At 39.1% G+C, this 16,844-nt stretch overlaps 1 protein-coding gene across 2 annotated transcripts in view; it reads left to right on the forward strand.

Annotated features, from left to right (window-relative positions):
• The first annotated feature begins 11,735 nt into the window (after positions 1–11,735).
• Positions 11,736–16,844, forward strand: part of LOC126471068 (cyclic AMP-responsive element-binding protein 5) — a 145,184-nt gene continuing 140,075 nt past the window's right edge. Inside the window, exon 1 of one of the 2 annotated variants that reach the window (XM_050099139.1) lies at positions 11,736–12,245. In XM_050099139.1, the coding sequence (XP_049955096.1) occupies positions 12,192–12,245 (54 nt within the window). In that variant the 5' untranslated portion in view covers positions 11,736–12,191. The remainder of the gene's footprint in view (positions 12,246–16,844) is intronic. The other variant, XM_050099140.1, reaches the window with a different exon arrangement.

Genomic DNA, 16,844 nt, shown 5'->3' on the forward strand with positions numbered 1-16,844 from the left:
CATATTTTTCCTCCATAATGGCATGTCGCTTTATTTCCAAAATATACGGAGAATGAAGCCTCAGAATCGACGCTTCAAATCGTGGAAAGAATGTGCAATTACAGTGCGGCGGGTTAAATAGTAACATAAAGCTTCGCCATTTTTACAAGGGAGTGAAAACTAATTCTATGGTCAGCCAGAAAGCTATGGAGAACATATTGACCGTAATTTCCAGTCTACAAGTCCACATTCTAGCTATTTACTCAGCGAGATCGGGAACTACGATTATAAATAAAAGTTTTAAGTTCTATTTGATTACTATATTCAGTAAAAGTTCACATGCACAAACATAATAATATTCCTGACCATAATAATAATGTCCTATCACAAACAGCACTATTAGCAGTACAGAGGCGACCTCTACGGTAAGTTGCAATTAAAATGGTCTATCGCCCTGACTTCTAATCTTCAAAGTTAACTGCTCACCACAGAAGTGGAAAATAATCTCACCACGGGCGCCACATAGTTGCTTCTGTGAAACCTAAGCGATCCACGATGTTCTACAGTCCTCGTGAGTTCACTTCCTACTTTTAACAAAAACATGCATTTGGTAGCTGCCTAGCTCTGACTAAGGTGTCTCTCCCACTACCTCTCTGTCCCTATTCATACCTTATGTGATCAAAAGTATCCTCACACCTGGCTGAAAATGACTTACATTCCATCGGTAATGCTAGAATTCAATGTAATGTTGGCCCACCCTTAGCCTTGATGATATCTTCCACTCTCGGAGACATAAGTTCAATCAGGTGCTGGATGGTTTCTTGGGGAATGGTAGCCCATCCTTCACGGAGTGCTGCACTGAGGAGAGGTATCGATGTCAGTCAGTGAAACCTGGCATGAAGCTGGTGTCCTAAAACATCCCAAAGGCGTTTTATAGGATTCAGGTCAGGACTCTGTGCAGGCCAGTCCATTACAGGGATGTTGCCGTCGTGTAACCACTCCGCCACAGGCCGTGCATTATGAACAGATGCTCGATCATGTTGAAAGATGCAATAGCCATCCTCGAATTACTTTTCAACAGAAGGAAGCAAGAAGGAGCTTAAAACATCAATGTTGGCCTGTACTGTGATGGTGCCATGCAAAACAACAAGGGGTGTAAGCTCCCTCAATGAAAAACACGATCAAACCATAACACCACTGCCTCTGAATTATATGGTTGGCACTACACACGCTGGCAGATGACGTTCACCGGGCATTAGCCATACCCACGCCCTGCCATTGGATCGCCACATTGTGTACCGTGATCGTTACTCCACACAACCTTTTTCCACTGTTCAATCTTCCAATGTTTACACTCTTTACACCAAGCGAGCCGTCGTTTGACATTTACCGGCGTGATGTGTGGCTTATGAGCAGCCGCTTGACCATGAAATCCAAGTTTTCTCAACTCCAGCCTAACTGTCATAGTAGTTGCAGTGGATCCTCATACAGTTTGGAATTCATGTGTGATGGTCTGGATAGATATTTGCCTATTACACATTACTATCCTCTTCAACTGTCGGCAGTTTCTGTCAGTCAACAGACGAGGTCGGCCTATATGCTTTTGTGCTTTACCTGTCTATTCACGTTTCCACTTCACTATCATATCGGAAACAGTGGACCTAGGAATGTTTAGGAGAGTAGAAATCTCGCATACAGACGAATGACACAAGTGGCACCCAATCACCTGACAACGCTCGAAGTCCGTGAGTTCCACGGAGGGCCTCATCCTGCTCTCTCATGATGGCTGATATAGAGTACCAGCACGGGCTTTCAAATAGAAAATGAATGATGTTTGTGGCCCTCAACTACGTACCCACTGACTCAGTGTTGTATTATTAAAAGTTTTGGCTGGTTTCGGTGTCTAGGAGTTGGGATATGTAGTTGCTGCATTACAAGCCAAATACTGTTAAGTCTACAGTATACAATAGGAATATACACATGAATCGAATGGTCAAAGGTTCCTAACACTTGGCAGTTTCGAATTTTTAATGCATCATAGTAGTTTATAAATGAAAGATTGCAATTAAATAAAATCTGCAGGTACTATCTTAACGACTTTAAATGATGAGTAGGATAGTAGAAGTACTTTTGAGAATGCGGTATATTTCTGAAAAACACTTATTGGCGTCGATGGTCCATCAATTAAATAAAATACAAGTTGAATAACAGGGAAACAACACATTCCATTTCACGTAATTAGTTATGAACACCAACATTGCTTGCGAGATATTCATTTCCAAATGCATACTACGTCTTCACTGCAGAAGCCATGGAAATCTCATAAGTACACAAGTCGGCACAACGAAATGTTTCTATCTTCCATGACCACACGCAAACTGCTCCACTCCAAGTCTTTCCCACGACTTTCCCTTGCACTTTCACGTCCAGTACTTTCCATGTCCTGTCCTGTACTCCCTGTCTTCTCTCCTGAACTCGCTTCTATCCAGTCTCCCAATTCACGAGCGCTGTGATTGGCTAGAGCTCTCGCACCATGTCTTCAAGCCAACACTCCCTCACAAACATAATGAAACACATTCGAAGTACTGGATTTACCTGTAAATAACTTGAAATTAAATAAATATTCCTAGGGATGGACCATAAACACGCTCTAACACATATTATTAGATACATAAACAAATTAAATAAACATATATCAAAGGAATAGAACAAAAGGTAGGCCAGTAGCCTAATGTCTCTGTGCTTTCTAAAACACAGTAAATATTTAACCAATTTCTTCATGAAAGTACATATCGGATATAAACAAAGACGTAGATGGATAAATATATTTATAAGCATGCTGCTACCGCTTTTTCGTGTAACTGTGAAGTACTTATGGCCTGACGCGATTGATGGTAATCGGCCACTTTGACCTCAAATAACTCATGTACTATTCAAGTTACATGCCCGTAATTTATACCAGTTTAGGTTTACACTAATAGCTTTCAAAAGACACGTCGATCGACGAAATCGGAAGAAGCGTTTAGATTTTAGAAATTCGTTTATGGGTGTTACTTGTATAATTTACCATCAGATATTAAACTTTAAACTAATAAAGATATTGAAAATCTGATTACACAATCGGAATCTTTGTGCAAATGATGGTAATGTACATGTTTCTTTTTGAGGTATCATGATTCATCTGGCTACTATTAATTTCTATACGAACTGTGAAATGTCTGCCATTAAGGTTTCACAAAGTCCGCCATCTTTGGCACGCTCAGCATGTCTGCTTCATCTACACAGCGTCACCATGGAATTCCCAGCCCCGTGGTCTGGCCGTTGTGCGGTATGATGCAGTTGCTAAGCTAATGTTCGGCACCACGTGGCTGCTGTCGGGCTGTGGCTTTGACGAGCGCCCTGTGCGGCCGCCCCTCCTCCAAAAATATAATATTTCCAAGACGCCGCAACTCGCCTGTTAGCCAGGGCTACTCACCTTGTCTATTTGTTTCCTATACCGAAATTAGTAACATAACATAAGGCTGATTGTGCTGCAAAACTTGGTGTCCACAAGACCATCAACAAGATCCTGCAAGCAGTATTAGTGCATGAAAGGAAAGACACTGTTGATTTTTGTGACACTTCCAGTTGGGGTTATGATAAGTATCTGGTTTCGCATTACGCTTTAGAATATTAAAATGTTTATTTTCTCCCTTCATATTAAAACAAGTGCTATGATGTGAGAGGAAGAAAAGAATTATATGCTTCCCAGAAAAATTATTTCCTTGTGTACTGTTATCAAGTGCAGAAAGGCTTCTTAGTTTTTTGTGTATTGCATAAATTTTTGTGCCTCCTCACATAATTTTGTGAGAAGGTCCTTTTTTGGGGGTCAAAAGCGAGTGGAGATTATCATTGGTTAATTTTCTGATGTCAAGTGGCATGATACTGGTCCCACTTGCTCCATCGGATATGCGAATAAAGTTTAACTTTAGCTGCTTGAAGAAGATGCAGAATTCTGTGAAAAACCTGCTTCTCTCTGCATTATTTTTTGTCATGCATGCTAAGTTTGTTAAGCAGCATTCTGTGGAACAATTACTTTCAGTTCTGTGTCACATCAAGTAGTGCAACAGTGTAATGTTACAATGCAGCTCCTCAAGAGTACCGAAAAAAGCAAATAAAGTTTGGGAAGCCTAAATCATAAGTGAACAAGTGACATATAACAAGGTTATTGTAAGTGAACAACTGACGTATAAAAAGGTTATCACATAATACTGCCTCACAGTAACTGCTGCAAGGCTATCTGCATCCCACACAGACTATGGTGTCAGTCAAAACGAGATACAGCTGCACGCCGGCAGGAGGCACCACTGGACATTGATTAATGGCCACTCACTGACACCCCCACCCCCAAATATTCCAATAGCCGCTCCAGCAGCGAACAGTGCACATAACATGTCTGTGTTATGTTAGAGTAAGACAAATTATCTTTATGTAACAGTTTTTTGTATGCATAAGCGCCCTGTGATGAGCAAAACATGCTTGAAATGTGCTGCAATATGTTAAAAATAAAAAAAAGTAATTAAACTCCTTCTGTCTGCATCAGTCTGTATAACGATAATGAGAGAATAATATTCACGTTCTTGACTCTTCAGTGGCTGAGTGCAACTAAAGCTGTAGCCATAGGCTCAAATTCTGCTTGAACAGTATATTTAAGTAAGAGTTTTCTTCTGATGACGACCACAACGAATTTAAGAAACAGATTTCTACGAAACACTTACGTTTGTATTGCAGTGCCATATAGATAAAAGAGTTGTTCTTTATAATCGACAGGTGACTGATGATGTATGCCACATTTCAGTCATTATTATTTACTAGCTGGGGTATCCAGCTTTCCTCAGGGTGTTGATATGAGGTTCTGTGGTAGTTGGAAAAAAGGATAATATTTGTGTTGATATGAGATTCTGTGGTAGTTGGAAAAAAGGATATTTGTTAAAGTATAAGAGGTAAAAAGTTTTTATTTAAAACATATTCTAACTATTTACAGTACTTGCTTATAAAACAACATTTTTTCATTTTTTTTATCAGGGATATATATGTACAAATTTTTCGAATTTCCTATTCAAGAGCTAGCTATGTATACTTGAAGAAGCAGGAGGTGAGAGAAGCAGGAGTCTTTGAGATTGATGACGCAGTGTTTTAAAGTTTGTCCTTGTGCTTTGTTAACTGTGAAACTGTAAGGTAATTTGACTAGAAACTGCAATCTTTTAAACTGAAATGGCGATTTGGTAGAGATCAGTGATATTCAAATGGTTCAAATGGCTCTGAGCACTTTGGGACTCAACTTCTGAGGTCATTAGTCCTCTAGAACTTAGAACTACTTAAATGTAACTAACCTGAGGACATCACACACATCCATGCCCGAGGCAGGATTTGAACCTGCGACCGTAGCGGTCTCACGGTTCCAGACTACAGCGCCTAGAACCGCACAGCCACTTGGGCCGGCTCAGTGATATTCTGCAGATAAATAGTGTGTCCTTTTTACTTCCCAGTCGTAAGTTCGGCTTCGATGATGTTATTCGATAGATGTTTGATGATCATCTTTCTTCCATTACCTAGTTTAGGTGAGCTGAGATTTCTGAGCAGTATGATCGGAGATCCAATTTTAAGTCGAAGGCAGTGTTAATGGTATTCCTGTTACTTGCAAAGAGTTTAGAAATTTCGTAGGGAAGTTCACAATTTCTTCAGTGTGAACCATCGTGTCGGTCGATTTTTATATTCTCTCTTCTCTGGGAACTTTTTTTTTAAATGTTAAGGCTGATATCGTTAACAATATTATTTTTAGTAGCCAAAATTGCACTTTCAAATAGGCAGTTGGGGTTGGTATAGTTGTGGTCAATGTTTGGATACATTTGGTCGATAAGTTCGTTTTCAGCAGCGGCTATGTTGCAGAAATCACTGTTGAGTGTAATGATGCCTGTCGTCTGGTCAACAGAATATGTGCCTTCGCCTGTTTGTAAAAGTTGTTGAGCAAAATGTGCTGTTGTTTCGTCTTTCGATAATTCAACTCTCATATTTTTTGTTACTTGCAGTACTTATATGTGTGGCCAACATGCATTGATCACGCCTGCTGGTGTTGTCTTGGGGATAACAATAAGTGTTCGTCGAAAATCTCCTGAGAGTATGAGTAGAGCTCCTCCCATCATTTCAGAGTTCCCTCATAAGCCTTGTCATGTTCTGTCCATGGTTACAAGCGATTTTTTTAATGTGCCACTGTGCATTCATCTCAGAAGATAATTTTAGCTTGCTTTAGAAGTTCACCCCTTCCAGATGCTGTTGAGATTTTACACACCTGGAATCGTTCTTTGGCTGTATTCACCGGTAATTGTAGGGTGGAATGGGGCAGTTCTTCCTCCTTCCAGAAGCGTGGCTGCAATGCCGCATGGTGCCAGTACAAGTGTGATGTGTTGTTTAACACGTATTTCGGCCCCCAATAGATTTATTAGAAATGATTTCCTCGTGCCATCTGGTGCCTCCCAGGAAATAATTCCGCCACTCCTGTCGATCCGGTCCATGATAACGTTGTAAATTTCCTTTTGATTGTCACCGAGGAGTGGTTGGTTGTGTGCAATGTACTGGAATAGTTCATTGATGTTGTAGCTTTTTCTTATGTACTTTCGAATTTTGACACACTGATAGCATCTTTTCGTGCTGCTTATATCCCAAGTTTTGCTACGGTCTGGTTGTTTATTGCTAAACATTAATTTTCTAGGCTAATGAGTGTTTCATTGAAGATGTCTTAGTTGAATTCGATAATCGGCTCAGGATCAGCTTGTCGGATTTGGTACAGTATGTCATCTCTCATACTCTTTTTGAAGGGGTCCCATAGCTGTTTTGGATTCAGTGGGTTATATGTTGTTAGAATTGATGTGTCGACAGAAGTGCCGACACAGTGTGGTTTGAGGAGACCGAAATGCACGCTATAAGGTCACACAGGATGGCGTGAGGTATCGTTCTTGATGAGACATGCTTCATACGATAACTATCACTTGCTATGGCGCCTTGCTAGATCGTAGCCATTGACTTAGCTGAAGGCTATTCTAACTATCTTCTCTGCAAATAAACGAGGCTTCGTCAGTGTTGCATCGCTAGCTAAGTCGTCCGTACAACTGGGGCGAGTGCTAGTAAGTCTCTCGAGACCTGCCGTGTGGTGGCGCTCGGTCTGCGATCACTGACAGTGGCGACACGCGGGTCCGACATGTACTAATGGACCGCGGCCGATTTAAAGCTACCACCTAGCAAGTGTGGTGTCTGGCGGTGACACCACAAGAATTATGGCGAATAAGTCTCTCATTTGTTCAGTTGAGACTGTGGCTGAGGCTTCTTGTAGTTTAATTCCCACTGGTTGTCGTTTTCCGATAGTCCTAAGCGTTAGCATGCTTCTCTGTACCTGTGGCATATGTTACCGTCAACATTCTTGAGATCTCTGAAACTTGTTGGTTCCATATTTCGTGTAGCAACATTCGGAGATAGAAACATTCCGCATTTTTCGGATATATGCTGTCTTTTGTGGAGTAAATGTACTGGTAGATGTTGCTCAGTTAGTTCATATCCATGTGTAGGAAAATCGAAAATCCGCCATGCTGCTTCGTTACTGTTGATGTATCTTCCCATCTGGTACATGAGGATCTCGTCGCTTCTGTATTGTCGTTCGCTATCTTTGGCTATTTGAAATACTGCCATGTCGCTGACTTTCTTCACGTACTTACAGACATATTTGATGGATTTCGCTGAATTGCGGTATTCTACGTTTATGTGTGCTTTGAACTTTTTGGTAAATAGTGTCTTATATTTTACTACCCAGTGACTATCTATTTCCAGTTCGTCGCTGCCTGGTATTCATATTTTTACTGTGAAGCCACTGTTTTTGGGTGATCGTCTTCCGTATTGTGGAAAGCCATCAACTCTCTTTTGTGTGTAATCCAAGTATAGTTTTGGGTATTTTTTTGTATATTTTCCGTCACTTATACATGGCGAATTGGGGTTTAATAGCCGGCATGGCTCGTGAATCACGTTTTCCGCTATTACGTCGTACAGTTCCGGATCTGGACTGGGAGCTTCAGATCGGTTTATTTTGTCGATATCCGTTGGACGAATTATGTGTGTAGTCATGTGAGAGTGAGGCAGTCCTCGTTTTCGCCATTCAATTGTGAAGATCCAGCATCAAACGTATTTTCTGATGACTTCAGTAAGTCCCATTTGTTTTTGTCGGAAAACGAGGGCTATTATGTCGTGTCGACGCTTGGAGGCCTATCCTTATCTTAGTTGGTCTTTGATTTCTGGCCACAACTAGTTGCACGTTATGAAGAGGTCAGACCGTCCCTATTTTCTTATGTAGGTCATGACATCTTGAGTGTATTCGTGCTTCTCTCTCGGACTTTCTATGAATGAAGAGGGTAAGATTAGGGAAGGACGGGGAAGGAAGTCGGCCGTGCCCTTTGAAAGGAACCATCCCAGCATTTGTCTGGAGCGATTTAGGGAAATCACGGAAAACCTAAATCAGGATGGCCGGGCGCAGGATTGAACCGTCGTCCTCCTGAATGCGAGTCCAGTGTCTAACCACTGCGCCACCTCGCTCGGTGGGCTGTTATTAATATACCTAATTTTATAAGCAATTTTTCTACAAGAAGTTCATAGAGGAATACGACATACTGAAGTAACTAAAATAAAAAGAGTATTTATATATTTTAGGAAAAGACTTAATGTGATGTAAAAAATCTAGGAGGAACAATGAGACATACATTGTGTTAAGATGTGTATAAAATAAACATCTGTAGAATGAAATATGATCTTGTTAGTTAATGATGCTGACAGTTTAATTTTTTTGTAGATCTGACTATTTAGTAGGCTAGGGCCGGTTGTACATTCCTCAATTAGCAGCCAATTAAGCTTTATTCTCGAAATAGTGTGCGAAACGCGTTGTACGAACACGGAATAATGCTTTAGCAGAGAATAAACTCAGGATAACATAACTGGTGATTTCTGGACAGTTAGCGAGCTTAACTGGGGAATTAGTTTTCAAGATAGCAAGGATGGTGACAGATGTAGACAGCGATGAGGAGATTTTGGCTGAACTGTTCATGAGAATAAGGAAGGAGAAGAAAGTGAGACAATGCTGATTACGAATTTGTATGCAGATTTTGCTTATCAAAAGAAGCTGTACTTCGCCTTTTCAATCTTACGTAAGAAACTGTTTAAGTCGATAGATAAAAATGTACTCACAAAGTGGCGGCAGAACACACACATTGAAAACTGTTGTGACTGCCTCCTTCTTCAGGCAGAAGGGTTGAAGGGGAAGGAAGAAGGGTGAAGGAAGAGGACTGGAGAGGTCTAGAAAAAGGGGTAGATTTTGGGAAAGTCACACAGAACCGTGAGTCAGAGGAGACTTACCATACGGAAAGAGAAGGAAATCGATTGTCACTACATTTCGCTCTGTGGCATTCAAAGATGTACATTTTGTAATGGAAGCCATCAAACCTATAGTCAGGAAATTAAAATGTCCTGTGGTGCTTTGGTGCTTCTCCTGCTCTCAGTAGGCCGGTTTGATATCCTACCCCCCCCCCCCCCCTCCCTAAAAAAAACCTAACCATAAAGGCAGTAAAGACACGAAACAAGTAAGAAAATACACATTCTTCAATCCTTAGGTCGCAGCGTTTTCTTCCCTCTAATATTGCTAAGATTTTGAAAAAGCTGTTCATACGAATAGTTCCCAAGACTACTATGGTTTCTCGATTTGATTACGTCTATTTTGTCACTGTCTGCTAGATAAAACGAAATAGGCCTTTCTAATATTGCAGCAGTTGTAACACAAGCCAAATAGGTGAGACTGTTTTGGCACAAATGATCATTTCTATCCACCTCTTATGCATAAATAATACAACAGATTATAACTCATGAAGTACCAAGATCCAGTGCCTATTAGGCCTCCTACAAGCAAAAAGTTTTATATTAGGAAATAGTTTCATATATCATTCATATGTTCCAGTTTCTCAAGCATGAGATCGAAAATTTTCGAAATTTTTATATAAATTTGGATTCGTCACTTCTTCCATATAATTTGTGTGATGCCCCCATTCCTTTTCCTTCCTTGTTCTATTAAACAATCTTGTCAGCATTAATTCTGTAACTGTTCCTCCTACTGTCAAAACTTATTTTCCAGTTAACTTCACTAACCCTGCCAGAATCACGAGTTTAGTTATCCTGCGTTTATTCTATTGTTAGGCGTTATTATGTGTTTGTACAACGCGTTTTCCCCACTATTCCGGCAATAGAATTAAGCGGCTGATAACCAGGGGCTGTATAACTGGCCCTTGGTAGTGTAGCGATTTAGCAAAAATTTTCTGTCAAAACTTCATTTTGCTGGATACAATAATTACAGCCTCCAGTTTGATATGTGAAATATGTACTTTTCTATCCCAGGATTATAAAAAAGATAATGGTTGCTTATTATAAATGTTAGCATCTTATTCTTCATATACACCCTCAATATAATTAACGACCATCACATCATAGAAACAGGATTTATATACGCCCAAGAACTGCTGAAGTGGATGAACAAATAGTGTTCAATAAGTCAGCAAGGGTATTTTCTGTAGAACACCCATTGCTGCTTAATAAATGAATCATTTTAAGATGTAAATACAACAGCAAGCTAACCAGTAGCACCTCCCAGAATTTTAAGTTTTCATGTCGTCTGTGTTGCCATAGATTGTTAGAGAGACTGAAGAGACCACCTATTTGACAAAGCAGATCAGATTTCACGGTTGTTTCTACATTATGCACCTACTTACAGTTCACCATCTACTATACAGATGCATTTGATGGACTACTGTCGTGTGTACAAATCTGGTATCTGAATCGATATGACTGTGGCGTCCTTCAGTTGAGAACTTTATCAAATCGTTATTTCATGGTACACAATTTGGTACTTACATCCCACATATGGGATGCCACCTATCTGTAGTCTCTGCTATCTTTCTGGGCATGTTTACCTTCTTCTTTCCTTAAAATAAATACGCATGTTTGTTGTAGCGGCTCTGTTGATCTATGTGAATCTGAATGGAAACTGTTGGATATTTTTTCCCACACTTTATTCGGAAATCTAGAAGGATCTCTTACAGGTCACACAACAAATACCTGATCCTTTAACTAATTTCAAGGTAGATCGTTATATTGTTATACATAGGCAGTACCCTGCCAGTTTAGGTAAATGTTTTGCACTAATACTTTCATTAATTGAGACTGTAACAGTTTCCGTGTTTTGTACGACACTCTTGCACTCACTTGCAGCATCTTCCAGCCTCAAAGTATCCTCAAGCGAATAGTTTTGCGACATGGAAGTCTTATTACACATGTTTGACATGTTATTTCTGCAGACGACGACTAACTAAATATGAAATGACGTACACTCATTATTTGTAGTCAGCTTCACCGGACACGAACGCTATTGCGGGAATAACTAACCGGGGAATGAAACGGCGTCGTGCAACGCGCACTTGAAGTTAACCCGCGGTTAGCCTATTCCTCGGTTAGCAAACCCTGGATTTGTCACGAGGTTCTACAACCGGCCCTTTAATAACTAAATAACCAATACCGATTTCAAACCTTTCTCAATTAAATGAACTATCTAGTCAATCGATTCTCGGTCCTGTAAACTGGTCATTACGAAATCGACCATTGGAGCTTTTTAAGCTTTATGTATAAGGGAAATTATTTGAAGTAAATAAAAATATAAATGACATACAGACGTTTAGAATTTCTGGGTTATATCTGTTTTTGTGCTATTGTAGTCACAAAGGCACAGCTCGAAATCGACCGCTTCGATGTGCATATAGTTTACCTTTGGTGAGATACTGTAGCACCAAAACAAATCGAAGTGCTATTCAAGCGACGAAGTTGACAGATGAAGTAGTAAACTAGTTTCTGTGTTTGTTGCTGTGTTTATAGGCTCGAGTTTTGATGATTGGCTGTAAACATAGAGTCACTATCTATAAGAACGTATTACAGTGATGCTGCAGTCAATCACATGCTCGAATACAGTACTGGAGAGATATGAGAGCTAGCGAAAAATATTGTGTAAATCTAAATACTGATCGAAATGGTGCCAAAAAGAGAGATTTCGAAATTAGCAGTTTTGCGTTGCAGTTACGTGTTATGTGTTTTGTGATATTTTAACCATGATGGAAGAAAGTGAGAAGCCGTTTGCCTGCTCAGCAGAAGGCTGCTTAATGGTATGTGTCTATGCGTTAAAATCTATTCTCTCGTTCTGTGTATTCCTAATAGGCTGTATTATTTGTTGTTAGCACTCCTGCCCCAGCCCTCCTAGATGATACCAAAGTATCACTGTGTATGTCAGGCAGGCTAGACTAAGTTATATACCTACGTTTATCATAATGTTTCAACCAATGATTGGTGTTCATTATCCCTCCAGAAACGTAGTTTTACAGAACAAGTTTCAGTACAGTTCCTCGCCATATAGATCCAGAATTTATCTAAAATCAGGGACCACAAATGTTATACTTGGTGTAGATTTTATCGAAACACCTATTAAGGTAACATCTGAATAGAATCGACAAAAGTTTATATTTACTTTATGTAGCGAGACGAAAAAGCTAGTGAATTACGTTTTTTAGATACAGAGTGAGAAATACGCTCTTACAGTAAGGGACACTATTATGTAGTTACGAAAATAGTGGTTTGTAACGCTGTAATTGTGTATAACGTTTCACCGGAATGTTTCAGATTAACTACATAATGTTAAGGTAGAAGTTTCGGAACTAGATTTTAAACTGTAAGACATTTCCAGGAGCAGATGTGTACTCTGATCACAATTTATTGGGTATGAACTGTAGATTAATACTGAAGAATTGCCAAACATATAGGAAATAAAGGAGATGGGACCTGGATAAGTTGAAGGAACTAGAGATTATTGAGAGTTTCAAAGAGAGCATTGGGCAACTGTTGACTTTAAGGAATACAGTAAACAACGAATTTGTAGCTTTGAGAGATGAAATAGTGAAGACAGCAGAGGATCAAATAGGTAAAAAGACAAGGTGTGGTACAAATTCTTGCGTAACAGGAGATATTGAAGTTAATTTATCAAGGGAGAAAGTATAAAAAATTAACAAATAAAGCAGGCAGAAGGGAATCCAAATGACTAAAATATGAAGTTGACAGGAAATGCAAAATGGCTGAGCAGGAATGTCTAAAAGAGAAATGTAATGTTTTAGCTTCGAATTTCTCTAGGGGAATGATGGATACCCCTACAGGAAAATTAAAGAGGCCTTTGGAGAAAAGAGAAGCAACTGAATGAATATCAAGATCTCATATGGAAAACCAATCCTAAGCACTGAGGGGAAAGCTGAAAACTGAAAGGAATGTATAGAGGGCCTATTCGAGGGAGATGAACCTGATGCCAATACTATAGAAATGGAAAAATATGAGAGGGTAAGTATGATTCTGCGAGAAGACAGAGCACTGAAAGGCAAAAAACCCTCAGAATTCTAGAAAAATGTAATGATTCCAAAGCAGGCAGGGGCTTACAGATGTGAATATTACCAAACTATCAGTTTAATAAGTCATGGTTGCAAAATACTACATAAAAAAATTATTTGTAGAAGAATGAGAAAACTGGTAGAGGCTGACCACAGGGATGATTAGTTTGGATTTCAGAGAGATGTAGGAACACGCGAGGCAATACTGTCCCTACGACTTATCTTAGAAGATAGGCTAAGGAAAGGCAAACCTACATTTATAGCATTTGTAAACTTAGAGGAAGCTTTTGACAATGTTGACTGGATTACTTTCCTTGAAACTCTAAAGGTAGTAGTGGCAAAATACACATAGCAAAAGGCTATTTACAACACATATACAGACTCCAGATGGTAGGTATAAGGGTCAAATTGTATGAAATGGAAGCAGTAATTGAGAAGTTAGTGAGACAGTGTTGTAGCCTATCTCTAGTGGTGTTCAATTTGTACACTCGGCAAGCACTAAAGAAAGGAGACAAATTCGCTTACTGAAAGTATTTGTATGGATTGTAATCGTATGTGGAAGTAACATGTGGACAATAAACAGTTTAAACAAGAGGATAATAGAAGCTTTTGAAATGTGGTACTGCAGAAGAATGCTGAAGATTAGATAGTTAGATCACAAACTAATAAGGAGGTACTGAATAGATTTAAGGACAAAAGAAATTTGTGACAAAACCTGAGTAGAAGAAAGGATCAGTTGATGTGACACCTTCTGAGACATCAAGGGGTTGCCAGCTTAGTATTGGAGGGAAGTGTAGGGGCCCGAATAATGGAGGGAGACCAAGAGACAAATACAGTAAGGTTATTCATAAGCATGTAAGTTGTACGTAATTATTTGGAGATCAAGGGGCTTGCACAGGATGTATTTCGAAAACATCGATTGTGTGAAACTTAACTCGCACTTTTTCTCACAAGTCATATTGAAATCTTTGGATTGGAAAGTCAAGTGGATGGATTGTTTCTTTGTTTCCGAAAATCATTTGACTCAGAACCACACTTATGCTTCTTGTCAAAACTTCACTCATATGGGGTGTCCAGATATTTTTGATTGGATTGAAGACTTTCTGGTAGGGAGGGCGCAATATGATATCTTGAATGTAAAGTCATCGTCAGATGTAAAAGTAACTTCAGGTGTGCCACGTGAAGTGTGTTGGGACCCATGCTGTTCATGTTGTATAATCATGACTTTGCAGACGATATTAATAGCAACCTCAGAATTTTTGCAAACGATACAGTTATGTCTAATCGAGAACTGTCTGAAAGAAGCTGCATAAATATTCAATCAGATCTTGATAAGATTTGAAAATGATGCAAAGATTGTCAATTTGCTTTAAATGTTCAAAAATGTAAAATTGTGAACTTCAGAAAATAGGGGAAAAAAAGAAAAGTATCTGATGACTATAACATCAGTGAATCAGTGATGGAATCGGCCAACTCTTACAAATACCTGGATGTAACACTTTGTAGGGATATGAAATGGAATGATCACATAGGCTCAGTCATCTTCCGTGGGTAAAGGAGATGGTAGACTTCGATTTATTGGTAGACTGCTGGGTAAATGCAATCAGTCTACAACAAAAATTTATTACAAATCACTCGTACAACCAGCTCAAGTGTGTGGACCAAATAGGACTAACAGAGGATATTGAATGTAAACAGAAAAGAGCAGCACAGATGTTCGCAGGTTTGTTTGATCCATGGGAGAGTGTCACAGAGAAATTGAACTGTCAGATTGTTGAATATAGGCATAAACCGTCCCGATGAAGTCTACTAACAAAGTTTCAAGAACCGGCTTTAAATGATAACTCTAGAAATATACTACAGCCCCCTGTGTATCACTCACTTAGGGATTGTGAGGATAAGATAGAATAATTGCTGCACATTAGAGGCATTTAAACAATCGTTCTTTCTGTGCTTCATAAGTGAATGGGATGGGCAGAAGCCCAAATACCTGGTACAATAGGAAGTATCCTCTGCCATGCATTTCACAGTGGTTGACAGAGTTCAGATGTAGAGAGACTAGCATGATGAGGTGCATTAGTACAGTCTTCAGGCAAGACCACAACAACAACTACTACAACAATGTTTAATGAAGTGGTATATGTTTGTGTTAAAAAGCTAACTCAGTTCAAGACAAACTGCAGCATAGTAGCTAATAGCAATAATCATGTACATTGTTTCTGGTCTTTTCTAATATCCAAATGTTAAGTATGCCCTTTGATAAAGAAAACTGTCAACCTAAGTTCACAGAAAATGTATCTGAGAGTTACTGTATATGATATGTTAACAACTATTTTGGTTGTTGTCTGTTTTACTTAAGCAAATCAATTAATATTGCCACATTTTCTGACATGCAGTGAAGAAAAATATGTTCTAACTGAGAGAAATGATCTGCAGTTTTCTATGTAGATTTAGTTGTTAGTATGACTCTGCTTCATCTAATGTATGATCATTAATCAGCTGTGTGCAGGCTTCATTTCAACAAGTTGGTAATACATACATTTACATCACTATTCTCTTATAAGCTTTGTAATTTATATCATGAAATTGTTTGATAGAGGATGTTAGGACATACAATCCAGGCCAATAGTCTTTATGTTTAGATAAATCCCTAACAATTGTATAAATAACAAATATAGTTGACATAATCAACAAGGTTCATTTTCACCAAGCTTTCACACAAACGGCTATCAACAACAACCAGGAGCTTTTTACAGACAATATTATATTGTTTGCAGTAGGCTAATGTCTCCAGTCCATTAACTGATTCAGATAGTTACAACTGGGAAGAGCAGGGTTCATTACCCACCTAATAATTTAGGTATCCTTTGGTTTCTCTAGATCATATAATGCAAAGACAGGGGTGGTTCATTTGAAAAGCTCGTAGCTATTCTTGGGTCCAATTTGACTTGAGATCTTGCCATAATGACCATGCTAGCCAGAGATTAATCTTTGTTCTTTAGTTCCATTTAGTTGTGATATGTGTGTAAGTCTGGTAGCTCTACAGATGATGAGTAGAATGAAAAACAAAGTATGAACATGTGAAGGTAATTATTCAGTTCTTCACAGGAGGCAGCCACGGCTGCAAAATACTAACACGAATTCCTTACAGACAAATGGAAAAACTGATAGAACCCGACCTCGGGGAAGATCAGTTTGGATTCCGTAGAAATATTGGAACACGTGAGGCAATACTGACCCTACGACTTATCTTAGAAAATAGATTAAGGAAAGGCAAACCTACATTTCTAGCATTTGTAGACTTAGAGAAAGCTTTTGACAACATTGACTGGAATA

Source organism: Schistocerca serialis, chromosome 3 (assembly GCF_023864345.2).
Source record: "Schistocerca serialis cubense isolate TAMUIC-IGC-003099 chromosome 3, iqSchSeri2.2, whole genome shotgun sequence".
NCBI lineage: Eukaryota > Metazoa > Arthropoda > Insecta > Orthoptera > Acrididae > Schistocerca > Schistocerca serialis.